This window comes from Rhinolophus sinicus, chromosome 6 (genome assembly GCF_057876585.1).
Source record: "Rhinolophus sinicus isolate RSI-liver-muscle chromosome 6, RSI-T2T, whole genome shotgun sequence".
NCBI classification, from domain to species: Eukaryota; Metazoa; Chordata; class Mammalia; order Chiroptera; family Rhinolophidae; genus Rhinolophus; species Rhinolophus sinicus.
In genome coordinates this window covers 58913821-58940935 of record NC_142506.1, presented here as the reverse complement: position 1 = coordinate 58940935, position 27115 = coordinate 58913821, and the positions used below count along the sequence as shown (strand labels likewise).

General features: G+C 39.6%; 1 protein-coding gene and 1 non-coding gene across 2 annotated transcripts in view; both read right to left on the bottom strand.

The window, feature by feature from the left end:
• Nucleotides 1-27115, bottom strand: part of RAB3GAP2 (RAB3 GTPase activating non-catalytic protein subunit 2) — a 61647-nt gene that overhangs the window by 9711 nt on the left and 24821 nt on the right. Inside the window, exons 8-26 of the mRNA XM_019741692.3 lie at nucleotides 26181-26280; nucleotides 23786-23884; nucleotides 21109-21257; nucleotides 20175-20254; nucleotides 19954-20043; nucleotides 18889-19028; nucleotides 16921-17137; nucleotides 16226-16369; nucleotides 15909-15991; nucleotides 15504-15568; nucleotides 14837-14927; nucleotides 12686-12813; nucleotides 10154-10367; nucleotides 9666-9763; nucleotides 6419-6524; nucleotides 5656-5813; nucleotides 4229-4457; nucleotides 1965-2138; nucleotides 1764-1870 (exon numbers count right to left, since the gene is read on the bottom strand). Coding sequence (XP_019597251.3) covers nucleotides 1764-1870; nucleotides 1965-2138; nucleotides 4229-4457; nucleotides 5656-5813; nucleotides 6419-6524; nucleotides 9666-9763; nucleotides 10154-10367; nucleotides 12686-12813; nucleotides 14837-14927; nucleotides 15504-15568; nucleotides 15909-15991; nucleotides 16226-16369; nucleotides 16921-17137; nucleotides 18889-19028; nucleotides 19954-20043; nucleotides 20175-20254; nucleotides 21109-21257; nucleotides 23786-23884; nucleotides 26181-26280 — 2472 coding nt within the window. The remainder of the gene's footprint in view (nucleotides 1-1763; nucleotides 1871-1964; nucleotides 2139-4228; nucleotides 4458-5655; nucleotides 5814-6418; nucleotides 6525-9665; nucleotides 9764-10153; nucleotides 10368-12685; nucleotides 12814-14836; nucleotides 14928-15503; nucleotides 15569-15908; nucleotides 15992-16225; nucleotides 16370-16920; nucleotides 17138-18888; nucleotides 19029-19953; nucleotides 20044-20174; nucleotides 20255-21108; nucleotides 21258-23785; nucleotides 23885-26180; nucleotides 26281-27115) is intronic.
• On the bottom strand, nucleotides 21815-21946 carry LOC141567964 (small nucleolar RNA SNORA36 family). Its single transcript, XR_012491008.2, has one exon. It is a non-coding gene; the product is annotated as a small nucleolar RNA SNORA36 family (small nucleolar RNA).

The following is a 27115-nucleotide window of genomic DNA, read 5'->3' as shown; positions in this document are numbered from 1 at the left end:
TACATAAAACTTTACCCAGCAATTATACAGATTTTTGCTAAATAATTTTATAGCCTGTGCAATAATTAAACACATCACCTCTGATAATTTCAACTGTTTTGAGCCTAACAAAGCTGTGTGTGTCAAATGGTGGACCTGGGATAGGGGCTAGAGGGGGCAAGGAGACAAATATTCAACAGGAAAAAAACCAAACAAATAAGAAAAATGGCCACTTATTTCAAATGTAAACAATTCTAATAGACAACAATAACACCAATGAAAACGTCAGGCATTATACTCCGCATGCATTTTCTCTACAAATTGCGACAACCTTCAAGGCAGCAACTGGTATAGTCCTCATGTACTTGAAGGAGAACGTTGAGCACAAAGGGTTCGGAGGTCACGAAGCTATTAACTAGTAGTGATGGGGCTTAAACTCAGCTAATGTGTCCACTTCACAAACTGCCTTTGGTTTTATAACCGAATGTGGTAAAACAGAGCACTTCTCTTAGATACCATGTTCTTAGGCTGGAATCTGGAATTGATTCATTCAGATTTTAGAAACTACGTCCTGGTTCTAGTCCTAAACACTCTTTTTTCATGCAGGAAAACATCCCCTTTAAGTACAGAGCCTAAATACGATTACCATTCAGGCTACAGAGGCGTCAATGAAAGGTGGTGATTCAAGGGGGATCAAGAAGGTCCTCTGTCCCCAAATTACTTTTTGGTCCAAGTTTAAGTGATCAGACCACTCCTGTGTTTAAAGAAGTTTTTAAATGTTTTCCTTTAATAAGTAAGTGATTATAGATTAAAGACTTTTTTGTCACCATTAATACGTTAGCGTGATTAGCTCATCAGTGAGATTTTTCTTCAGCAGTGCAACCAGATACAAGGACGATGAAGGAAAGAATTCTGATTTGAGAAGGAGAGTACCAGAGCACTGACTAGGGGGCCTCGTGAGGGCTGTGCTGACCGAGGTGAGCATGCGTGTGTGTTTTTATACCTCGCTTTCTCCTGGTGCCAATCCTTAGAAAAAGGATAGAAGGAGAAAACAAGGCTGAGATTCAGTGACTGGTCCAAACCCAGACCCTGGTGAGAAATGCATTAAATCCAGGTCTGCTGCCTCCAACCTGGGGCCGCCTCCAGACTGAATGTCCTGGGAGAGAGGCTGGTCCCCAGAAGTGGGAGCAAATGGGGCACAAGCAGAGCTGAGAGCCTGGACCAGTCAGCCCTGCACACAATATGGCCTTCTTGATTTTTCTCCTGAGACCAACGGAAGAGAAGTGATGAACAAATACAGTCATACCTGAACAATCAGACACTAGGCTGGCCTCAGGCTCGTTACTCTGGTTTTCACCATGAAGACTATAATACCGAGAACATTCTATCAGGTGGGTGCGACCTCATGCAGGATTCAAAAGGAAATACAAAATATGTGCATCACAACCTAACCAGGCGTGTAGGTAAAACATCTCACTGGCCTTAGAGAAATCTAGGCTGAAATCCTGGCACTAACTTAGCGGTGTGTCCTTAGGCAAGAACTTCACTTCCCTGAGCCCCAGCTGTCTCCTCTAGGATGACAGCAGCACCTGTATCCCACAGATTTACTGTGAGGATTATCCAAGAGAATGGATGAAAAAGGCCTAGCATGGCTCCTGGTACAGAGATACCCCAAAGGGGAGATACCCAGTGTTTATAATAAGTCACCCAATTAAATGGCCCCACACACGTAGAGCGTAAGCACGAAAACGGAATGAACACAGAAGCGGTGACGCGAGTCTTACCTCTGGGTCTTTATTCCACTGAACGACATACTCCCAGCAGCAGTGTGCGTGCAGCACGTCCAGCTCCAGGCTGCAAGGAAACTGCTGATAGGCCAAGCACAGCAAGTCTGCAAGTCAGACGACACGGAGACCTTATTCCTGCCCTCCTGCAAACTCAGCCACATCTCCACTCTGGATTTCACATTTCTCCATCTTTATTACCTGGTATGACTCCTAAGTCCATCTCTACCTCCGACACCTCAGCTGAACCTCTGGGAATACCTTCTTTGGGCTCGTCTGGGTTTTCTGCATCTCTTTCCTTATTAGCCAGGCGTAACACTTCAGGGCTGAGGTCCTGTTTAAATATCCACTTGGCCACACTGTCTGCAATGCCACCTGTAGTTTGGAGACAAGAAAGGAAAGGAAAATTTGCAGTTTGCTGAAGGGAGCCCATACAGGGCATGATCTGCATTTCCTATGAAGAGATCTAGGGGTTACATTCCATTTAGAGCATGAAAGCGACCCCTAAAGCCATGAGATCACAGCAGTGTGCGGACCTACCACTCGGCTTGTGTGTGAGGGCAAGTGGGTTCCTTGGTATCTAAGGGCACATTTATACTCTCGTAAAATATGAGACATAAGTTCATGTGCGTATGTATGTTTGTGTACCACATACCTTCTATGTTCACAAATTCACAATATTCTTTACCAGCCAAATAGACAAAGGGATGAATACATCTTCACGACACTTTCATATAAGTGAAAACTGACTGATCAGCAGGACCCTTGCCTAGGTTTCTTAGGGCAACACATTACTTTTAAGAGTCAACTAACTTGCCTACATGGAATATTTCTGGGCAAAATTTAGCTGCATTTAATCAACAACACGATGCTATGCCATGCTGCCGTCATCAATACAGTCCAACAAATTATAAATGCAAACGGGAAATCATTCAAGGTGAAGAGTCCTGTTTATGATATAGTTGCAACACATTTATACCTTCTTCGTTAATTTACCAAAATTCCTTCTCTCCGTCTTTCCTCCTATTTTGATTCAAATAGGAACCTTTCCACAAAAAGAATGCCTCCCAGTAAAAATCACAATTATCAGTGAGAATAAACAAGAGCAGTGTGCTGGGGGATTCAATGTCTCATGCTTGGTTTTCAGATCATTTGATAATTCTCTTTCCAGAATCAAGCCCGATTATAGAGTGTTAGTTAATATTCCCACACTTTCACCAGGTGGCACCAGTGAGTTTACAATGAAAAACTTTCACAGGACTTATAAAGAATGAGAGGACAAGTTAACTAAATTTAAAAAATCTATAAATACCCAGGTGTTTATAAACCCAGAAATACAGCATTCCAGTTTCAAAGCCTGACAGAGCTGCTGGTGAGAGGGAGCGTGGCAAGATAATTCCAAAAGGAAGATGCTTATGGTCCTGCAAGACATAGGCACCGGAACCCAATGACTCCAGGACGGCAGAAAGTGATGCATCGGAAAAGAGGTGTCATGCTCCGTGGAAATGAGGAGGAGGAAGAGAAAATCTGCAGTTAGTGACTCATGGGAGATTTCAGGGAGAAGGTACATTTGAGCTGGGCCTTGAAAGATGAGTAAGAATCCATGCGTGGGAGAGGTAGGCTGAGAGATAAGCAAAGGCTCGGACCCAGAGATGGTGAATCCCACAGATGCTTCATCTGAACTAGTGACAAGCAAGCGACAAGCAAGCAAGAGATGGAAAAATGGGTTGGGGTCAAAGTCAAAAGTTCTTGGAGAGCAAGCTTCAGAATTCACTTTGTTCCAGCAGTTTTTGAACTCCCTACTCTCAGTCTTAGTCCCTTAAACTCTTAAAAATGGACAACCCCAAAGAATTTTAGCTTGTGGGTTACGTTTATGAATAGTTATGGTATTAGAAATTTAAAAATATTTGTATTAGTTCATTTTAAAAGAAAAACAATAAACCCATCACACATCCTATGACATTAACTGTATTTCCAAAAGCCAAACCATATATTTAGTGAGAAGCACGGCACCCACTTTCCAAGTCCCTCTCAGGTCTGGCTTGTATCTGGAGTCTCCGACCACTTCTGTGTTCCACCCACTGTGGTCAGTTGGCTGTGTTGGGTGAAGTGCATGGGGAAGAGCTGGCCTCACACAGACATGAACTTGGCAAAGGGAGGGCTCGTGAGGTGCTCCGAGCATTCTCTGGGATCCTCTGCTTGTGTTGTAAGGCCAGCTGGCAGGGGTGGGGGTGGGGGGCGGGACACCTGGGGGTCCCTGAGCCGTGAACTGACAGGTTCAGACATTGAGAAGATGAACTGAGAACAAGACGTGGTGGGTTATTTATGTGCTTTTAACAAGAGTGTACTTCTCTTTCCTTATTCTTTCAGTCATTGCTCTAACCAACAAAACCCAATGACCAAAATGCCCGTTATCATGAAACACGGATACACAGACACAAATGCTCGAACAGACTTGAGGGTACCTTTTCCTCCTTCTAACAGCTTTCTCACAGAAAGCCTCGGGAGTGGCTCCGACTGCAGTGACGACACTGGGGAGGGCCGAGCGTTCGCCCTGCTGTGCAGCAGGGTCTGCAGTAGGAGGCAGTCTTCCAGCTGCTTCAGCAGGAGCTTCCAGTACTCCGTGTCCAGAGAAAGGGCCTCCCAGGAATCAGTGAGGGCCTCCGAGTCAGCACCCGCAACTGTGTGGGAAACCTAAAAGGAAAAGCGCGGGTGACACTCCAGCCAAGATTCCGAAGCACCAGCGACTTGAATGAGCCTGGAACCTGAAGGCTGCTGGGTCGTCAGGGTACATGACACAGCGACACACGGATGCTGCTGACAGATATCACTGCTTGACTGGAGGATACATGAGGGTCAGGTGTGGACTTGGAGACTTAGGGCAATGGTGATGGATTCTGGACATTTACAGAGACCTGCAGTGACGTTCCCACCACCCCACACCCTGATTCAACCAATGATACCTCACAAAGTTCTCAGGCCACAGCTCTTTCTATTCGTGTCAGGGTAATGATCTCTCTTTAGCATACACTCGCCAACATTAAAAAAAAAAAGAGGGTCTCAATTTCTCTCTCCATTATTATAAACATCTTAAACCGGCAATAGTACATTTAGCCTATAAACTATGAGACTGACAATGCTAAGTGACTCTCTTCAGACCTACGGTAAGTGTCTCATCCAGTTTAATGCAACGTCCCCCTCGGAAAAAAATTATTCAATCGGCCATGAGATATTAGGTGGTGCAAAAGTAATTGTGGTTTTTGCAATTATTTTTAACCTTTTAAATTGCAATAACTTTTGCACCAACCTAATATTATTATTAAGGGATGACAGTGTTCTTTTACTTTTGTTTTTTAAATAAATGTCAGTCTCCAAGAGATGAGGAAATACCACAAAGCACAGGGCCCATAGGAAACTTTCACAAGTCATCCATCATTCAACATTACAGGGCCCAAACAGCCTATGTTTATAAAAAGGGGCTCTGAATGCAATCGTTGAACTTAGGAGTTAGAACAAATGTGAGAAATAATGCAATCTAACCTTGACCTCTTTCAGATGAGGAAACTGAAGGCAGGAGACTCCTTTTTTAAGGGACTCAGCACCAAGCACCAGCCATTGGCGGGGAGCCAGGTCTCAACTTCAGTACTTTTCCTCCCTGTGCCATGCAGCGATTGCTAAGTTCAAGGATGCATGTCATCCGCATAAAACAAATGAAGGGCAGCGCCCTTCAGCCCCCTTCTTACCCTATAAAGACCTAAGAACCCACTGGACACACATTTCAGAGTCTCCATGTTCCACAACACAGAAGAAAGACAATGCGGCCCCAGAAAGGGCAAGGCGGCCCCTCAGCAGGCTGGACAGGTGACGGCCGAAGCCCCACCTCTGCCATTACCTTCTCGGTCACGCTGCTCGAGATCTGCGCGGCGACAGAGTGCCCCACGTGTGCACACAACAAAGCAGCCCCATTGTTCTCAGACTGAATGCAGGCCGAGCGCATCTGCTGCCACCAAGGGGACACAGACTGGGAGTCCCAGGTGTCATCGATGGCCACTGCAGGCAAAGTTCAAAAAGATACTTTCAGTTTCTCAGTTTTTTTTGGGGGTCCAAAATTTCACATTAAACACTGTGTTAAAACTAAATTCCCCAGCGAAGAGCCTGTTATCTTCCTGAACAAACCAGAAAAATTAACCTACAGTCCTTTATTCAGCGCACGTATGTTCCATCTGCTCATGCTGTTAGCCATCTGCCTCTGAATAGCGTTTGTACTTTCATCATTGCTGAAAAGTACTAGTGAACGTTTTATAGGTTATTGTTTTAATCACACCGAAAATAGTTAAGGAAACTATGAACTCCACCAGAGACCATTTGACCCAACTACTTCACTGAATTAGGAAAATACATTGTTCATACCACATTATTTTTGGTGATTACACAAAATATAAATTTAATTTTCATAAAGCACACTTCAAATGCATCAAGAGCTTTCTCTTTATACACAAAAGAATCTCTATAGTGAAATATGGTGTGTAAGTACTGCAGTCTCCTTTTATCTTTTCTCCCTGTTTCTGGGGCATTTCAAGCGCTACACTCTGCCTCCGAGGACATCGGCCTCGTTTCCGACCGAGCAGGCTGAACCCCAGTGTCCCCGCTTTTACCTTTCATCCTGCTCAGGAGGGACAGCATCGTATGAAGACAGCAGATAGTCCGTGGTTTATCCAGAATATCCTTTTCCTTAGAAAGCCAAACACTCAGGAGTAGAGACTGTAATCAAATTTAAATCTTTTTTCAGTCTAAAAAAATATGTAACATCAACAAAATCTTACACTTTTCTAGATAGCACACGTGTGTGTGAGTGATTCGGTCTTTGGGGCTGGGGAAGAAATGGTTGGTTGTGACAGCTTGTGACATGAGGGGCAGCAAAGGTCTCTTGTCTCCCTAAGAAATTCTTTATCATCTGTCAGAGATCTAAACTCCAGCATCTGCATCTCTTTGGTTTAAGCACTGCCTTCCCCTTGGAGCCTCCATGAAGGAGCATATTACAGTAAGTCCTCACTTAACACCATCAAGAGATTTTGTGACTTCAAGCAAAATGACATGTAACAAAACCAATTTTACAACAGACTAACATATAAACAAGAGTTAGATTCCTAGAGCATCTCATCAACATTGTAACGAAATGACATGGAACAAACGGACAGTACTCAACCTGCTGTATCCCAAGGGACACTACTCCGCTACAGGTTTCAGGTGGGGGGCAGAGGTGCGGACCCGGCTGGCGCGGTCTTGGCCATACAAAGGCAGTGGGCTTGGCAGTGGGGGGCAGGCAGGTAAAACTATCAAACTCTAAATGTAAATCGCTCACCAGTCATGAGAAACAGATTTTAAACAGAAACACTTCAATCAATGTAAGTGACTTTTAAGATGCGTAGGAGCCAGTGTATCTACTCACATTGGAAACATTGTTAGATTTATAAAATTTGTACACAGGTAATTCAGGGATAATGAAAAGCTCGGCACCGTGTCACATCACATCACAAAGTGCTCATAAAGACTGGCCACCTCAAGGGTTATTTTAGACTAAATTACATTTAGACCAATTAAATGCCATGTCTTAGATCTCTGTTCACACTATGAACTCTTCTACTTTTTCCTCCAGCTAGCCCCTCCCCCAACCAACCACCACCTTGAGCAAATGCTGAAACAAACCAAAACACCTGTCCTCTGCTTAACTTCCCGTCTGTTCCTAGGTCAGTCCTCCTCTATCTCTCGCCCAACTAGATAATCTTTGCCTACAGCCGAGTGTGTGCTTTTCTTAAACTTTAAAAATTCCAATCAGCTAAGCTTTTGTTTGTATGCGGAAGGTCAGTGTGAAACAGAGGATGTCACAAGGGCCAGCAGAACACAATGATACAATTTTGGAATCACTGTACAGACAAATAGATTTTTTTAAACTTCAGGGAAAATTAAGGTGAGAGAAGAAAAATAATCAAAGAAGAGAATACAGAGATAAATTAAGCTACCACATGGAAACATAATGGACATACACAACAGTAAAAGACAGTATATACATTTAGAAGGTAACTATTTCCATAACTAGTACATACAAAATAAGATATCCTTTCAAAACCTCACAGCAAGGAATGTCACATTACATTATTCATGTGAATTTTCGTATTATAGATTCATATATAAATGTGAATATGTTATTTCACATATAGGTGTCACATATTGACATATTACCAGATGATATTTCAATAACAGACTTTGAAAAATAGAAACCTTGAGCGGAAATTTAGTTAATTCCTCTGTGCTCAGTCAAGCAGTACCCACTACTTGTTAAAACCTGTACGTAAGAATGAAAGAGAAAATCCTATGAGTCCCTGGTAGATGCTTCTAATACCTAATGACTTTTCCTTCTGCAAAGTATCCTCCTACGATATTGAAATCCCCAATGCTTTAAAAATCCTTCACTCAGTGGACATGCTGGCAGATAAGAACATGGGGAAGGCGTCCCTTAGCCTTGCTTATCTCTACTTAAAAGAAACCTGTTTTGTCAGTATTTTGGATGAGCCTTATTTTCTAGTCTTTCCTGAAAACCAGTTTGTTTTACAGAATCTAAAGCTTGATGAAATCCCACTGCGAATAATTCTAAAGTTTTAAACGTTGTGAAAAACTATCAGCTGTCATCTGTATTACTCTAATGTAGCAAAACAGTGACTAAATCAAATGTAACTTTGAAAGAAAAATCCCTGGATATAGTACATTCAAAAACTTTGCAAATTTAAAAACTTATACAACCTAGACTATAAGTACCAAGTTTCTTCATGAACATAATTCTGATAAAATTACCATTGACAATTTTCAGATAATAATCAGGAAACAATAGCAAGAGTACCATTTCAAACAGATTGTCTTCATAACACTAATAATGTATTGTGCTGAAACACATCACTTTTTACTCATGGTTTTTATATGTAAAAGTCTGATACTTTATCTACTATCTCTAAAAACGATTTGACATTGAAGAATTCAGAAAAACGTCGCCAGTCTCTATTGTGGCACTGGCACCAACTGCTTTGGGAACGAGCAAGTCATAAGCAGGATGTGTATCTCTGCACAGGACACAAAATCCCTGCGCTTTATCTTCCCGAGGCCACATGGCTTAGCAAGGACCTGACACGCTGCCATCTCCTCCGATCAACGTGACCACAGTGACCAAGCAGGCTTTCTTAAAAGCTTGTCTTACTGTACATTCAATTACTTAAATTCTTGGGCTTTGTCTTTTTTTTTTTTAAGAGAAGTTCCCTCTCCCCTTCCCATTTATAACTATTAATTGTGTGAAAGAGAACTTATGTGTATGTGTGCATTTGTTGCGTTGTAAGGGGAGAACTGCTGATGGGTAACGTCCCTCAGTCTTTGCAGGAAGGGCAAAAATTTAGTGCTGTAATTTTTCCATGGGATTTCTTTTACCTTCATTTCTTATAGCACAGAGATTAAATCCTAACATATACGTATTCAAAGCTTGGGAATGTTTGATAATTCCATATTGCTTTAAGGGGAGTTAGTTTTGTTCTCTAAGATCTTTTATCGTTCTAATATGATCATTTTTACTGGAGATCCCAGTCCACTGTAAACGCATGCATGCATGTCAGAGTCTAAATTTATTTCAGGCCAACCATGGAATATACTTGTCATCATTTACAGGGAATGAGAAAAAGAAAATAATATTCTTCATTGAAATATGATGATTATAAATTTCTTTGATCATTTTAGACAGTTTTCATGTACGTCTCATAATATGCTTTAGACAATGGTTAAAAAAGACAGAAAAAAAAAAGACAGACACTTCCGGGTAAGGGTAATGTTCAAGGAAGAACAGCATCCAGCAATAAGAAACCTTACCAACAATAGCTGAGGGCTAAGTCCAGCTGACTCCAAAGTATGACACATGTCCTCCGTGGAGCTTTCTCCATGCAAACACTTCCAAAAAAAGAAACTGCCTAGTGAAACAAAAACAAAATGCATTAACCAATGACCACTTACCGTATGGACTAACAATCTTCCTAAATTGCAATCTAGACCCCCAGAGGAACAAAAGAATACGAAAGGAGAGAAATTAATGGTTCAATTTGCTTGATTTATGAATGAAGAAGACACATCATTACGTATCTAACACCATCTTTGAAGTATCCTTATTGACACAACTTTTATGACATAGTACATCCATATCCACGGTATCTTTCTCTTTCGTTGATAGAAAAATATACATTAGTTCTTTGGTTGATTTAATTTCAATACAAACCTACAGTATCTTTAGGATGCGGTGTGGGCCTCCCAGGCTTTCTTCTAGAAGAGGAAGGATTTCACGAGCACTTTATTATTCTACCTACCTAAAGCCACATACTCGTCTTCACTTATCTTCTTTATGTTGATCGCATCTTTCTCACATTCTAAATATTCCAGGAATGTTTTTACAGGCAACACCCCATCCTTATCATCAGAAAATCGGACAGCAGTCCTGGTGTTCTCTTGTTTATACTTCTCTAATAATGCCTGGAGCTTAAGCAGTTCTTTCTCATCAAGCCTCAGTAACACAGCCAAGTCCTTAAAAATAGGGGGAAAAAGTTCTGAATAGACTGTATTTCTATGAGTCTGCCATATGTGTCAACCCCATCATCTGAAATGAAATGCAAGGTGATAAGCAAAAGATGACTTTTTAATTAATGTGATAGCTGTAACGTACTCTGCTTAAAACCTTACTCTCAAATTACTCTACTTAAAACTTGACTGTTACATTCATCATTAGGTTATTTAAATAAGCTAATCTAGAAACACTAGAAACACATTACTAAAAGTACCATTTTTAGAAAGTTTCTTGATATTATACACTTATAAAAAGTATGAATTTTAATAAATGTGTGTTAGTGTGTAGTTAGAAAAAATGTAACAGTGTCAACTGCTACTCTTGTGATCCTAAGGAAATTAAAGAACTATTCAATAAGAAATTGAATCCTTACTTATTAAGCAGCATAAACACTATAAAAGAAAACACTGGGAAAAAAAAGCCTCACTATAGCTCCATATAAATCCTCTATGTGGCTTTTAGGGCTAGCGATTGAAAAGTCACAGATACAACCTGCCAGCCTTTCAAACTATTTTTACATGCCGTATGTGCACAAATATCTCCTGATACTACTATTAGTTTTCTATAATAAATCAGGGACAAGTACACACACACACACACACACACACACACACACACACACACTCACTTAAAAGACACTAAGTTTGCCATAGCACTCAAAACTTCCTTTCCCCATGCTACATGATTAGAGCTGCATTTTTAAACAAAAGTTTGCTTTATTTCCTTAAGACTGCTGTTTTTAAAAAGTAGTAAACTGCGAAATGCTCCAGAACACATACCAGTAGTTCAATCCTATACTGAATTTACACAGGAGCTTACATGAACCGTGTCCCAGAGACAGCAAAAACGGATTACTTCAGATTTGAATTTTATTTTTGTGTGTACAAAATTAGCCATTCAGCCTAGAAGCTTTTTGAAGGATCTAAACAAGTCGACAGCAAAATATGGTTTTAATTCTTAAAAAGTGCTTTTAAGATAAAAAATAATAAAATAAAAAAACCTGCCAAGTGATTTTTAAATTTTGTAATTCTTTTATCCTTTGCACACTACATTAGGGCTATCAAGTAAAAGTAATTCTCTATGGCACTATTACGCCACACATTTAACTTTCTTTGATGGGTTGAGACACAGTTGGGACCTTATGGAAAAAGTAGGCATTGAAGAATCTATGAAATGTGTAGGCAATCCTGTCGACATAACTTAATCAACTTGAAACTTCCTGTTGCTTGTTATGATTTTACTCTGTTGGTGAAGTAGACAGAAAAACGAAAGATGCTGGAAAAACAGCATTATCATTTATAAGGCAATCACAGAATATTACTGTAAACAGATTATTGTTAAAATGCTTTATAAAATCCATCTATAATCCCAAATATAAAAAAAAAAGATGCTAGAATGTGTGGCTTGTTTCCATTACAGAGAGAAAATGATCTCCAATTTTTGTTTAAAATTTTGTAATTCATGTATATTTAAAACAAAAGGCTTTCACTAACTTTCAGATACACGAGATTATTTTCAGATACACTTGACAGACCACTAAAATCACTTTGATAGTAACTCTCCTTTAGGTAAATAAAAGACTTGGGGCTTTGATGCCAGACAAACAACCAAGGTCACACAGTAATCTGAGGGAATAGAGAGAAAAGATTTCTCTCTATTCCCTATTAAAGAAACTTAATTTCTCTATATGGAAAGTAAAAATTTTATATACAGTCCTCAGAAATGAACAATATTGCACTATAATAAAGATTACAAGCTGCTGTCGCTTTCTTATGTTTTATAGAACCAAAGCATAGAACATTTACTATAATTATTTCAAACACTCTGCTGTAAGATAGAATATTTTTTAAAAGTATTTCATTATGTAGTATACAAAGAGCAAGCTGTATGAGTTTGCTAACAACACAGAAAGTCTCTTCTGCTTAGCAGAATCATTTTTGTTTTCCTTAAAAAAAAAAATTAGTTTTGCAACTTCAGTAAACTGAATATATTTTAATTGCCAAACCTTGTCCAGAAGTGTATTGTAAGAAGCAACCTCAAAAAACAAACTGAGCAAAACCAAATGCTTCAAGGGTGGTCTCAGTGGATTAACATAAAATGTAATATTCTAGCATAAATAATATAAATTTAGCTGCAAGGCAGAAGGAGCCAACAGGAAATCTTGTAAAGAAAATACACCTTCGCAGTTCATAAAAATTCGTGATTTTCTACTCTTTACCACCAATTTAAAAAATTAAACAGAAACAGAGCGATTATTTTGTATAAAAGGATGACTCACATTATCAGAGAAAGGTGTGTCTAACTGAAAATCAAGGGAATTTAACTGACTGGCAGATTCATAAAGATGGAGTAATTTCAATTTATTGGCACAAAACTGTAGCAGTCCTTCGTCAACAGACTCAAGTTCTAAAAGGCAGAAGGAAAAAACACATTAAAGAGATTTATTTAACAGACTCATAGAAAGACTTTTCTTTCATTAAACCTCTTAATATTACATAATCCCCTGATGCTCTATTTTATTGAACATTGGGATGCTTACGTTACAGCAGATGAATAAGGCAAAGGATTTTTCTATCATGGCAAAATATCTAACTTTTTAAATGAAATAAGCTGCTTTAAGAATAGGGGTCAAACAAAAAAAAAAGGAAAAAATGAAGAAGAAAAAAGAAAGGACAAATATCTTAGTCTAATACTCAAATGTAAATAAATGGTCTGGAAACAGCTTTGAAAACGTTCTCCCTCACCCCGTAACTCATATGCCGCCTGCCAGGCTCACACACTGAAGACAAAATATAAAGAAAGCTCCCTGGCTCTTCTTATTAGAACGGTGCTCAGATATTATAATTCAACCCAAAACAGTGGATTGTGACAGATGGATCCTCAAAAAAGGGTGGCAAAGAGACCAAAAGTAGAATTCCACTTAATATCCTATCAATAAGGCTTTTTTCAAGATAAATGCTGGAAAAATACTCTCTATGTGATACATGCCTGTATGATAATTTAAATATTTATATCTAATATAAAACAAATACTTACTCTTTTAAAAGGCAGACACGGAAAACCCCTAAGAACTCTTATTTAGGATACAGTAACCTGGAATATTGTCTAAGTTGTTATAGCCATAATAAAGCTTAGCGTACTAAACACTGGACATTTTTAGGACTCTCATTTATGAGTAGAGTAACTAGTGATGATTTTACAGAACTCCAACAGTGGTGTTTGGTTTACTCCCAGCCCAGTGCAAGATAATTTTTGATTTAATAAATGTTGATATTTTGTTAAAGCTTTGTAGGGTGTGTGTGTGTGGGGGGGCTTTATATGTGTACCACACTTTTTATTTTCTTGATGTGTCTTTGTTGGTTTTTATTTGGGGGTTGGCTGAGCCAAAGGATCAAAAATCTGCCTTTTGCTCCCACCACTCATACTTTTTAAAAGGGGTATTTCTCACAAGTTCTCTGCACTAAAGGAGTTCACTGTTTACCAAAAGTCAGCTTAACATGTGTTGAAAAAAAGACTCTCAAAATTAGGATGCTGAAAGTCTTGAAAGGGCATCCTGTGATTTGTTAATTAAGCCACTGTAAGTTGGCTTAAATATAATTAGTATACAGCTGACTTTATATAAGTAACATGACAAGCAAAAAAAAGGAAGTCGGTACCCTATACACTACAATTTAACTAATGTTAGGAAGTCAGAATAGATGGAATTTTGCTGGCTCAGCTGGACAGAGTATGGAGTTACAACCCCACAGTTACAGATGTAATTCTTTTCAGATGAATAAATTCTGAACAGTAAAAAACAACCAGAAAATTCCGAACCAATAATGTAATCGCAGTCTGTGATTCTGGAAGTCCTAACTCTGCTTATGAGGGAATGGGTGAGAAGACATAGACTCCATACATAAACATTAATCAAATCACAAATCAGAAATCACAGATCAATATTTTTATAATGACCTTGGTCAAAACATCATGACTTACAGAATGCCGCATGTACAAAAATCTCTCCTCCCATGAATAAAACACAACACAGCAAGAAAACCTGGTTGTTTCTGCATACCACCAACTGACTTCCCCTAATGCCAATGGCTTTCAAATGTTCTAACTGTGTCAGAATAATCACTTCTCACAATTCTATCTATACCGGTAGCTTTCCTCACAGTAGAGGGATGCAAAAGAAAAATACTGACAGTAAGAAATATTATATATTCAGAGAAAGCTCAGGTAAAAATCAACTGTATACAATGAACAGGGAGTAAAAAAAAAATCCCAAACACTAAAGGTATGAAATGAGTTCCCTTTTACCTTACCTTACACATTGTTTTCACATTAACGTAGCATGATGTAGCATACGCAGTGAATAGCTTTCTACAATCAGGAGTTATAAAATCTGAAGGGAGAGTACAGCCTCCTCTCAGCACAAACCTATTACCTTGATTGTTTAAAGTGTCCATGAGAGTCTGAGTGATGTTTCTGAGGCAGGAAAATGGTAAACGTTCACTTGCCAAAATGCTTTCCAAAGCCTGGAAGAAAGATATTGATTCAGCAATTCTAGTAATTAGAAGGCAATGATTCTGTTTTTGAAATTTGACATTAATGCCTACACTTTCACTACCCTACGTTTCAAAGGGAAGCTCCATTTTCAAGATGTGTTAGTATGTGTACCTGAGAATTATACTTGCATGACAAGTAAATGTAATCAATTTCATTTCATGCCAAATATGGTGTTAATGACAAAAAGTCCAGACAGGAAGAAACCACCAGAAGGCAAGGGTAGTTATCCACATGTGTTCATCTTACATAATACTATTCTTTAATCTGAATATATGTTATGGATGGATGTGTGTGTATAAAACACACACACTTGGGTCTATGGTGACAGTATCTTATTTTTAAAAAGAAAGGAAAAAACCAACAACGGGAACTTCTACATGGGAATATAAAAAAGGATGAACATGAATAAAAACATGAAAAGAAGAAATGAGTCTGTCATGTTTGCAGGGAAATGAGAAAAATAAAGATTTTTCTTAAGAGGGATATGTAATAGCTACTCAGCAGGAAATACACTTACTTGTTTATATACACTTATATACACTTACTTGTTTTTTGGTTGCAGGGTACTTAATATCGAGAATTAATTCCTTTATTTCTGTTTCAACCGAATCTAGAAAGAGAAATGAACCAAAGCAAATTTTTCACTTTTATTAGAGCAAAACTTTATTCTGAAGGAAAAATGCATATTTTTGTACTATCAGTTTAAAAGATTTCTGGGTTCTCTCACGTTATTGTAACAACTGTTAATACCTCTAGGTGGCATGCTTCAATGCGACAGAGCAATTCCATTTAAAAGTACTCGGGATTATTTGCACCTCACCTCATTCTGGAAAGGAGCTGCCATAGCTCACACATGCACTGAAGTATTTTGACTGCGCCATTTGGAATAGTCTATTAATTTGAAAATGACATAGCAATATGCTTTGTTATTTTTATTAAAGGATACCTACCCACATTGGGAGATTTTGTTTTCAGTAAGGCTGCTAATTTCTTCACTAAGTGCATGTCTTTGGCTCGTTCACTCTTCTTATCACTAAAACAATAAACACAACACGCTCTTACAGAGGGTGAAATTTGTTTCCTTCTAATTCTGACATTCCAATTTTTATTTTGTCCTTTTTATTCTTCCTATTTAACTTTCAAGGTATCAGTCTAATGAGGGGGGGGGGGAAACAATAACTAGAAAACAAAGCAAAACAAATAGCAAAATAAGGGACTTGGAGAGGTTAGCAGAGCGACCACCGTGAGCAGACACGGTAAATCTTACCTCAGTGCTAAATGGAAAGGAACGACCACTGTTTTCATACTTCCAGACACGGGATCGACAAGACAGATCTGGTGAGTCTGTGGCTGCCAACTCTGACTGGTGACATTATTTAAGCCCATTATTTTGTAGCCGGGATACAGAAGCCTGAGGAAATCACACACCAATACAGTACAGACATTAGAGAAAGGAGACACGCCAAAAGGTGCTTTTATGGTAGCTAGGGACCCCAACATTACTATCAATTCAGGAGCAAATTATTTAATTAGGCAAATAAATACGAACTGAGGGAAAGCAGGACTCATCTGGCAGAGTTACCCTGTTAAAATGTGCCAGAAAATGGAACGAGCACAGGCCTATCCTGAACGGGATAGGGAACAAGGGGCCTAGTTCCCCTCACTGACCATCAGCAGGGGAATCGGAACGCATCTTTCCTTTGGAGCCTCCACAGTGTAAGTAAGGGGTGGGTGGGGACAAATGGCAGCACCGAAGCTAACTTTAATTCAGTAGCATATCATGGCCTTTTTGATGTGATTTGTTATTAAATAATCATACACCAGGCACTCGCAGGAAAAACCATAATAAAGAGCATTTCAAGTCTCAAACAACTTGCCCACGAATAAGGAGATGGAATGAAAGCTTTACTTGAGCAAAGCCTGCCTTTCCGTAACCAGGGAGTGCCCGGGCCTGCGGCTTACCTGCAGTGCTTGCCCACGTTGAAAGCGCCCACTCGAGGCCCTTGCTGTGTGCTCCACACTTCCAAAATGCCCCTCCGTGGTGCATAGATCACAAGGAACTGAGCTACTCGACTGGGACCCTGAGTGTTTCCAAAGGGGGAAAGATCCACCTTTTCTGGGACTCTTTCGTGGAGGTCCTCCACGATTTGGATCCAACCAATCTGTGCGTCCCGATACCCTTGGGAACAGAGAAAAAGGGGAGCTAATTAGTTAATTAATCTAAGTTCAGTAACAGCCTTCTGAAGCACTCTGGGTATTTTTTTGGGAGGTGGAGGAATTTAAGGAAAGCTATAAAACTATGTTCTTTTTAAATTATGAAATATCTTAAACTGAAAATAATAATTATAATGAATATGGAAACAATCATGAAGTTTCATTATATCTTTACATTTTGCTCCATTTGCTTTAGATCACTTTTTTTCTTTGAAAAGAAAATAGGTATCATTGAAGAAGCCTCCTGAGTATCCTTCCCTGATGCCGTGTGCCTCCCTCCCTCTTTAAAAAACTCTCTCCCTTTAGATTTAAAATAAAAGTCAATTAAAATATAAGAAAAAGATCAATTGGTTCCCTGCGATTGGTGGTAGGCAGACAGAGGGAAAGCATGGGCAGTGACGGGAGGAAGTGCCTGCATGTGAGAAGATGAAGCTGGCACTGTCTTCATTTGAGGGTAGCCCGTTACAGGTAATTGATGCCTGTCTTCCCAGCACAGGGAGAAAAACTGACTGTACCAGCTGCCGAAAGATAAGCAACAATGCCAGTAAGATCACCTCAGTGGATTTGGACCGGTTGGTACACCTAAGTCTTCTAGGTTCTGGAAAAGTCTTGCTGAGAACACACCCTTGATATTATGTCAGAAAATAAACACCAAGGAGAAAGAATGTATCTGTAGCATTAACACCTATTTCTAGAGACCCTTAAACATGTGGCAGGTAAGCACTGAAAGAGTCTTTGGCAAGAAGGGAGAGGAGACTCAGTGTGGGCCAGAGGAATGTAGTATCCTCAAAACCATGACTCCTCACACTGCTAAGTGCAGACCAGACTGCCCCATCCTTGTGGTTTCCAACCAGCAGTCTGTGCTAACATGCACTGTCCCAGACAAATCCAAACGATACATTCTCCTCTTCTTCCTTAGTCAAGGAGATGTTATTTTGTTCAGCTTGACACAGTGCCTACATGTTTTCAAGTCTTCCTTGTAATTAGGTACAACTATGTGACTAAGTCCTGGATCATGTTTTATAGCAAAAGGTTGGAGGGACTTCAGGAAATATCTTCAAAGTAGACTGACTCAGTTGGCAGTTTTTCCTTTCCCCTTCTTCCTTCCTGGAATGCAGGTAAGAAGGCTGGAGCTCCAGCAGCCATTTGCACCATGAGATAACCTTGAGTGGGGAAGCTACATGGCAGGAGACTGGGTTCTGAGAGTATCACGGTGATTTCGTATCAGTCCTGTACTTGGCTCTGTCATTAGCAGCTAACTGCAACTCCCAACTGACACCGTTCCCAAGAAGCTAAGTAAACCGGCCCAACCAGGTGGATATGGAGGTCAAGTCAGCAAGACGGATTTTGCTGGGTTTTGCTCTTAAACCTGAAAGACTTGGCATTCTAGATTTGGGGAGATCATCTGACTCATGCGTGGCCTTTTGAAATGGAATGAATGTAGCAGCGGCAAGAAACTGAGTTCAGGAAATGACAATGACGGTGAGAATTGAAAGAAGTACATAAAGAGAGATGAAAAAAGTCCCTATGAGCTCACGAAACTTAAAGGAGAAATCAACTAGATTACTGGATCTAGTGTTGCTGACCCGAGTTCATGTTAAAACAAGAAACCATAAACATAAAGGACTAAGTAGTGTTATCGACCAGAAGCTAAGGGATGATAATGCTGCTCAACGATTGGATTAACTTTACTTCTGGGGTGTTGTAAGGAAGTACCTTTCCACATGCGTATTGCAATTCCTCTAGCTACATCCAACAAAAGAACTCGGCCAAAATCATCTGTCACTGCTGCCAGTGTGTTACACGGAGACAGACATATGCTTTCACCGTGGCGTCTAGAGTCTGGGAGTCCAAATCTGATATTTAAAAGGAAACAAGAAACTCAAATCACATTCCAATCCAGAAACAGGTAACAGAATAATGAAATGCATAAACGAAATAGGCTGAATCTGTTTTCATACAAAGAAATGTGAACCTTGCATGGACTAATAGGTAATTTATTAACTATTCACATCTGACATTCTGCACTATAAAATACATAGAGAAGTTTCTCCCGTTATAAAATCAAAACACCTGTGTCTTATTTCATGGGTTTTTTGATACCGATATCCACAACTTTATATTTTTAAGAGAATATCAAATACGTTGTAACTATCTTATCTTTCTTTTCCTAAGTGGTATGTCAGAAAACAGTACCCTCAAAACCAACTAATTTTAGAATACTTTGCTCCTACACAGGCATGTTTAAAGTCCTTACTCCTAGCCTGTTGCCTTTTTTGCTAGATTGCGTATCTTGCTGACACCACTGTTACCAGCCCGAAGCAAGAAATGTTCTTCGTCTAAAGTTCCTTTTAAACTGCTCTGGGTCAGTCATCAATCTTCTCAGGGCTGAGAGTGAAAGAAAAGCAGAAGGTACTGACAAAGGACCAGGAGAGCTCGCTGCGACAAAAGTCCCTGAGACAAAGTGCTTCAACTTGGTTACATCTGTTCGGGATGCCCAGGGGCCATCTGGCTTATTTCTAGATTCTTGGGCGAAATGAGAAAATGTGACATGCTATAGTATTTTTAAATTAAGATGAAAAAACCTTAGAAGATAAACTTCCATAAATTCTAATCACAGATAATGAATTACATCTCTTTAGGTAAACACAATCTAAAAGACGGGGGGAGGTTTCTAGTTCCCTTGAAGACTCATGTGATCAGCTAACCCCCCAGAAGACCATACATTTAACAGTACTTTTCTAAACAGCCTCCAGTTTGAGACGAGCACGACCAACTTGCCTTACAGCTAATGGCGTGGCTGGTTCCACCTTCGGCTTCTGCTTCTGGACCGGCTCTTCGTCATGCTTACTTTTCCAGCCAAGCCAACCGCTGAAAAGGAAGAACATTAGACTAACACCAAGGCTTCTCGAGTCCCCAAGGGCAGGCTATCAAATTGTAAGTTAAAACCAAGCTCGATACAAATTAGATGGTTTTTTTTTTTTTTAATGTTAGGTGATTACCTGGCAGCATTAAATAAAACAGAAGTGAGTTTACTGGCAACTGCTAGTGCAACGTGTGATAATAGTGGTTGTGTGCTTCCCTGAAAAACAGAATGTTTGAGAGAGAAAACTTAGTTTGTCCGACAAAGGAACAAAACACATTTTCTGAACAAGGCTTACTCTAAAAATTTTGACAAGTTGTAAAGCCTTGACTAGCAAGGAATACGCAGCTTCATTCAGAGGGTACAGTAAAAACTTGATTTTAGGAGGTAACAGTATCATCAAAAAGCATCAAGTCTATAGTTTAAATGTAAAAATCACTAGTAGTCCATTTTAGCTTTAGGATTTCCCTCTTTAAATTGTAATTTAATTTAAAAAAAATTAAACTAGGACATTAAGATGGCATTGCTGTAACAGGGCTATAAACTTCCCATCTATATACAAGTGACTCTTCCCCTTCTCGCTCTTTTATGTATTTTTACATATACAGTAAAAAGATAGTTCAGACAATTCTGAGAAGGCAGCTTTTTAAGTGAGAAACAAGAGCTGCCAAATCTAACACCTAACTTTTCCCTATTCTAAGAAGCAATTTTCACCACTTCTGTCAACCACAGTGGGCAGCTTGTTCTGCCTTCACAATTCCTCATTGACGCAAACTGCTGGTGGCTGACGTCATCGACAACTCACTGTTGCACCAATAGTTAAAGGCAACTCAACTGTCCAAGAGCTTGTGAATCAGAAACAAAGAAGTCTGTTTGTTTTACACTGACTCTAGTACCTTTGCAGTTAATCTAAAGAATTCAGAAGAAAGTGAGCTGAGAGATCCATTTGAGCTTAAACTGAAACGTAGAAATGGAAACTGTTTCCTCTTTCTAAGGCTAAGTTACCCCACTCCTTCTGTAGACAAGGTGAAAAATCCACTTGTGCCCTCTATGATCAGGGATAACATTCTTACCTCTAGAGCATAGAAGAAGCCAGTAAATGGATTGGACCCTACAGTGATATATTGAGACATGGCGGGTGGACTGTTTTTAATTGTTGCATTAAATCCACCTATATTGGAGGCAGTCTTCATTTGATCAAAAGGGGACAGCGTCATAATACCTGATGATAAAACAATACACGACTCAAATGCACTGAAATGACATTGTCATTGTAGGTCATTAAATGTTTACTTTAATTCCATTCTGAGATACTGCTTAATTTTGTTTCACAGACAAAAGTCATTTTTTAAATCAATGTCATAACATATTCATAAGATTAAAATTGCCAGCTATAATTCATCTCAGCTATAAAACATTACATCTTATCTCTAGGGCTTCCTCTGCAAGGTTGCTCTCCTACATGCATCTCTTCTCATCCTTCCTGTCTCGGTCTGAATGTCACCACCCTGGCGAGGCCTTTTCTCACCAGTCTACCTATCGTGCACTCTTCACTTACTCTCTATTATAACTGCTGATTGTTTTCACAATACACACTAGTATTTTGGTATTACTGTATTTATCCACTTGGTTTAATTGTTTACTATAAGCTTCCTCAGGGCAGGGGTCCTGTCTGCCTTGTATTTCTAGCTCCTGGGACATAATAGGTGCTCGTTCATTTATTTGTTGAATGAACGAACCAATTTAGACCTTTACATAAAGTTCACTGCACTTTCTTTCTTTTGTAGGCTGGGAGATAAATGAATAAAGTAGTATTTTCTATCCAATTATTTTTCCTAGCCTGTTTCAATGTTCCAAAGTTTGATGAACAGAACAGGGAAGCAACCCTGAACTGAACTCAACACTCTGGAATTTTGCAGCATTTTTATGTCAGCAAAAAAGTCAAGATGAACTGAACGTCTACCAGTAAGGTGCTTAGTCCAGAGAGTTCCAGTCAGTACTATGCAACAGTAAACACAGATGTGACACCTGCCTCTTCTCCCTGTGCCCTCCCGCAGCCAGTGTGTATAGATTGTGCAGACTTCCAGTTGGGTCAGACATGGGAAGCCCCATCAGGAGAGCAAAGAGAGAAAGCAGAATGAAGTCAGGATATCTACTCCCCTGTGACCACTGAACAAAAGTCCATCCCTGAGCAAGTGCAAACTATGTCTTGAACCTTCTCCCTCTCCAGCTCCACCGCCTCCACCCTATACCAGGCTGCTCGGAAGGTGCTGGTTCTGCCAGTAGCCCCAGCACCCGGAACTGCTCCGGCCCTCACCCCTTTCAGCCTCGGCGTGGCTAACAGCTGGACTGTTACCAAGCCCTGAGACACCGCACCAACCCGGTGGTTCTCCTGTCCCACATGTTTATAAACACTCTCTCAACTAAAGCTCTTTTCAATGATCCTATTTCCAGGGTGCCATCTGTCTTCCATTAGGACTCTGATAAACTCTGATATATTTAGCAAAACTGATGTGAAAGTCTCTTCAAAATATGTTGATTAGAAAGGGGCTGTAACCGTTGGTATGACATAGTCCTATTTATGAAAACCTCTCTACATAACCATGCACATATCACACACTCAGGTCTGTACGGATGTTTACTGAAATCAATGGTGAGTGTCTCTAGATGGCAGAAGTTAAGGGACATAGTTTTCCTTTTCTCTGTACACATTTATGTACTATTTGAATCTTTTAACAAGCAAATACTATACTGATAAACAGAAAAAAATATATATTTTAAAATAGCATTTCCTTCTTACCCCCATTCCTACTACCTTCATTCAAAAGCCCATTCCTTCCAACCACGATTATTATTTCTAATCTTTACCCTGACATCGCAACCTCTAAACTTCCACCAAAGTGATTTTTCTAACAAGCTAAGAGATAATATTCTTTTGCTCAGAACTCTTCAATGGCTCTCACTGTGGCTAGGAGAAAGATCTCGATTCCTATGCATAGTATACTAGGCCCTTCAAAAACCTGACTCCAATTTACATACTTGGCCTTGCTCTTGCGGGTCTCCCTGGCGACCGCTGTTTTCCCAGCACACAATGCACTCCCACCCTCAGGCCTAGTGGCTGGAACGCCTCCCCTGAGCTTGCTCTCTTAGTCAAGTCCTGCTCCTCCTTTCACTGATTAGAGCCAACCTCCCTCATCTTCCCTGACTGGCTCAGGGCTGGGGGCTTCTCTGCTCCCACTCCCCCGGCCCACTTGTCTGCAACAACGATCCTTACGCTGAATACTGTGTGTCACAGGTTTCTTCCAACCAGACTCACGCTTCCTGACAGCAGAGACCATGTCTCTTCATCTCTGTATTCCCGACGCCTAACACAGGAAGCCTTCAAACACCGGTTACAAGGAGAAATCTGCTTTTATCTGTCTCCTGCTGGTTTAAAGATTACATTTTTTAAAAGGCTAACCCATACAGTAATTATATGGATTAAACCTGTGTGCAGAAAAATTCGGTCCAACAGTGAGTGACTTAAAACTACACGGTACTGCTGCAGAGAGCATAATTATTACAATGGTTACCATGTCTTAAAGCCATAAACCCATGATAGTCTGTAAGTATGAACGACTTCCAAGTGTTTCACTAAAGGCAATGCATTTTCTTTTCCCATAAGAATAAACCTACATTCCTAATCAATGAGACACTTCAATCAAAAGTGTAAGACATAAATGCCGAAAGAAATGAACTAGTGATGCTTACCGATACTAGCATGATCAATAATAGTGTCAATATCTTGTAGACCCCATTTCTTATAAGCTAACGGTGGTGGTTGTATGTTCTCATTGCCGGACGCTGCAGCTGTCAAAGATAAAAATGAGACAAACCAAACTTAACTATAATGGATAAAACGAAGTTTTAAAAATATCACAAAAAAGTAATAATTTGATTTATTTTTCTAAAATTTCAACTAATAGCAATGAGACTAAGTAATGTAAACAAGGTATAAAGTGAGATTTATTCCGCCCAAGACAATGCACATAAAATGCAAACATTAAAAAAAAGGTGGGTGCCACAAGAGATTTTGGAACACTCCAGTAGTTAGAGAAGATAATTAAAAAGTCTGGACTATTACTGAAAATCAAGGTGAATTCAAACTGCAATTGAAGCCAAGTAAGCGATTTCTCCCCCTTGAGAAAGACAGTGGATAAGATCCCGGGAACAGCAAGCTGTGCCTTCCTCAGTGAAAAACTAAAAACCGGATGATACGTTGGCAGGAGCACACACACCACAAGGTCTCTAAAGCAAACCAAGGCCAGGCCTGATAGACAGACAGTCTATTAGCAGCAGTAGCATTGCCAGAAAAAAATGAATGAACTGCCGATCATGACCCTCAGTATTTCCACCTAATGAGTGAGGAATGTAAGGAGAAACAAGCTACACCTCTTGCTATCGGTTCATGGTAAAGGTCCATTTATCAATAAATCTCATGCTATATATTAGAATACAGTGGATTCTGGTAGTTTATTCTGGACAGTGAAGAAAAGTACTTTTAAAAAGGAAAAATATAACCCTCTAAGCACTTCTGGTTTTACAGTAAGGCCAAGAGGAGAGAATTTTCCTATCTTGTGAAAAAAAGTCACCATAATTTTTGGCTAAGTAATTAGAATTCTTTTTAGAGCAATTTACAAGAAGAGGGCACTAAATGGTTTATGTACTTACTTCCCAGGAGACAAAATGGCTTTATGGTCTTATACATAATAAAATAAACAGGAATTCAAAAATAGTAAAAATTAAATGGTTGACTACACCAATTATAACATAGTTGTCTATTTCTAGTTTATTTTACTGACAGAATCCTTACCTAGAAAAAATTGCCAGTCTCTTTGGGCATATATATTAATGGTGACTATTTTAAATGTCTCCAAGATAATGAAGTTTATAATGGGCTAAATTGAAATAACTTTAAAAATTATGAAAATAGGTAGAAAAAATCAAATTCTGACTTAATAGAAAAACATGCTCTATTAGAGAACCACATAAGCAAGACTTCAGAATTTTACCAATCACATCAATCTGCTAAAAAGATGGTGAAAAATATTCTACTGCAATAGAAGATGCTGCATTTTTCCCAGAGAAGAAATTGTTTATATTGCGTCTTACAGTTTAGTTCTGGTTTTATGGTTTTATGAACAACCTTAAATCAGCAACATCCTAATTAACCTCCATCTTCAGGGCGCTCTCTCAATCATTTAAGAGCTAAACTCTTAAGAGGAAGTCAGCACTAGTAATAGTACTTTCACTGATTTTTAAGGCTTTTTTCCCCTCTATTTTAACATCTTTAAGACTGGGATCTTAAAATCCATGGCGTGTCTTTCATAGGCAGCATTTCTGCTTCCTAATGGTACATAAACTAACAGTGAATCTTGTATCAATGGCCTCTTAAATCTGATGACACACACAATACCCTCTTCCAAAAATATAACGGCATCAGAAGGTAAACTAAAGGTAGTAAAAGTCAGAATTCTTGATTATATTTGCATCCTTTTCAGCCCCAAATCTGGAAACAATGCAGTTGCCTGTATGTCCATTACTTTTAGGCCTCTCACTTGTCTCCATTCACAAGTGTCCCAAGTTAGCAGAAAGAAGCTGATGTGGGCTCCTCACTGCACCCTGCCCACCTTGGGGGAAATTCCCCCTGCACATGACAGCATCTTTACCGTCAGTGAGAATGGAAGCAATTATGGAATCACAAGATTTCAGCAGACTGGCCCAAAAGCTGCTGATCTAGTGAGAAATCTGGTTGCTCAGCCAGACGCAACTAAACTCCTTGCCCCAAAGTTGGTTCTCAATACAGCTGCAAATCTCTCTCTTCACTGGCCAAGACATTGCTGAATTCGTGGATAAATCTATTATTTCTGTGATGGTCACAGTCTGCAGCCTGTAAAGGGCGTTGCATTTTCAAGTCCTGGTCTGTCTTTACTGAGCAGCCTACCCAACAGTGCCCTCCCGCTTCTACAGCCACGAGCTTTTCCCCTTACGTCTGTCTAGTTTGGAAGGCCTTTTTAATTTAGAAGACATATTTAATTCTCTAAATAGGTTAAATTTAATAAGACAAACATCATCAGAAGTTAGACATTTCTTGCCAAATAATTACCTTTGGCTACCTGATTTCGACAAGCACGAAGAGACTGAAAAAGGCTGAATCCATCAATAGTCACAATGGCAGCTGGATATAAGATACTCAACTCTTCATTCTATCAAAGAAATAAGAAAGAAGAAAGTAATGAATTTTCATCACTGCCAAATAAGTGTATCTATTTTTCTACTACAGCTGAATGTCATGATTAATGTAAAATAACAAATGCTATGAATAAACATGTCAACCACCAACACACACAAGAGTATCACGCAGAGAAATGGCTAAAAAAATGGGAAATTAACTTCAGAACACCCTTGGCCTAGGACTTACAATTCATCTCAAACATCAGCTTTTGTACATGGTAAGTAATGCTTTCAGCATAAATGGTGAGATTAACAACAAAATAGGTACAAGTTTCATAAAAAGGAAACACAGTCAGTCATTGTGCAGATATAAACAATGTACAAAAGTAGAAAGAAGGAAAAAAGGAAACTCACGTGAAGACCCTGGCAGGTATCAATACACATCCTCACATACAATCATACACTTTTGTATGATACTATACCATGTACAGTGCTCCAGAAAATGGTTTAGTCAATAGGGGCACTATTTCTCCATTTTAATAAGTGAACAAATCACTTTTCGTCACGTCTCTACAATGTAGCATTAAATGTACTAAAACTCAGTTAACCAGTCCTTATTCACGGACACTCAGTTTGGCCTCCTGCGTCCACTCGTGCTCTCTACAGCCCAGGCTCCACGCAGCCAGTGGATCTTCTGAGACAGAGCAGATCACACCACTTTCCTGCGTAAACTCTCCAGTGGCGTCCTTCTGCATTTAGAATAAAACCTGAACTCCTTAACCTGCAAGGTCTGGCACATCTCTCTACCGTCATCTCACCTCCTCCCCCCCAGCTCCAGGAACAGGAAGGTCATAAGTCACTATCAAA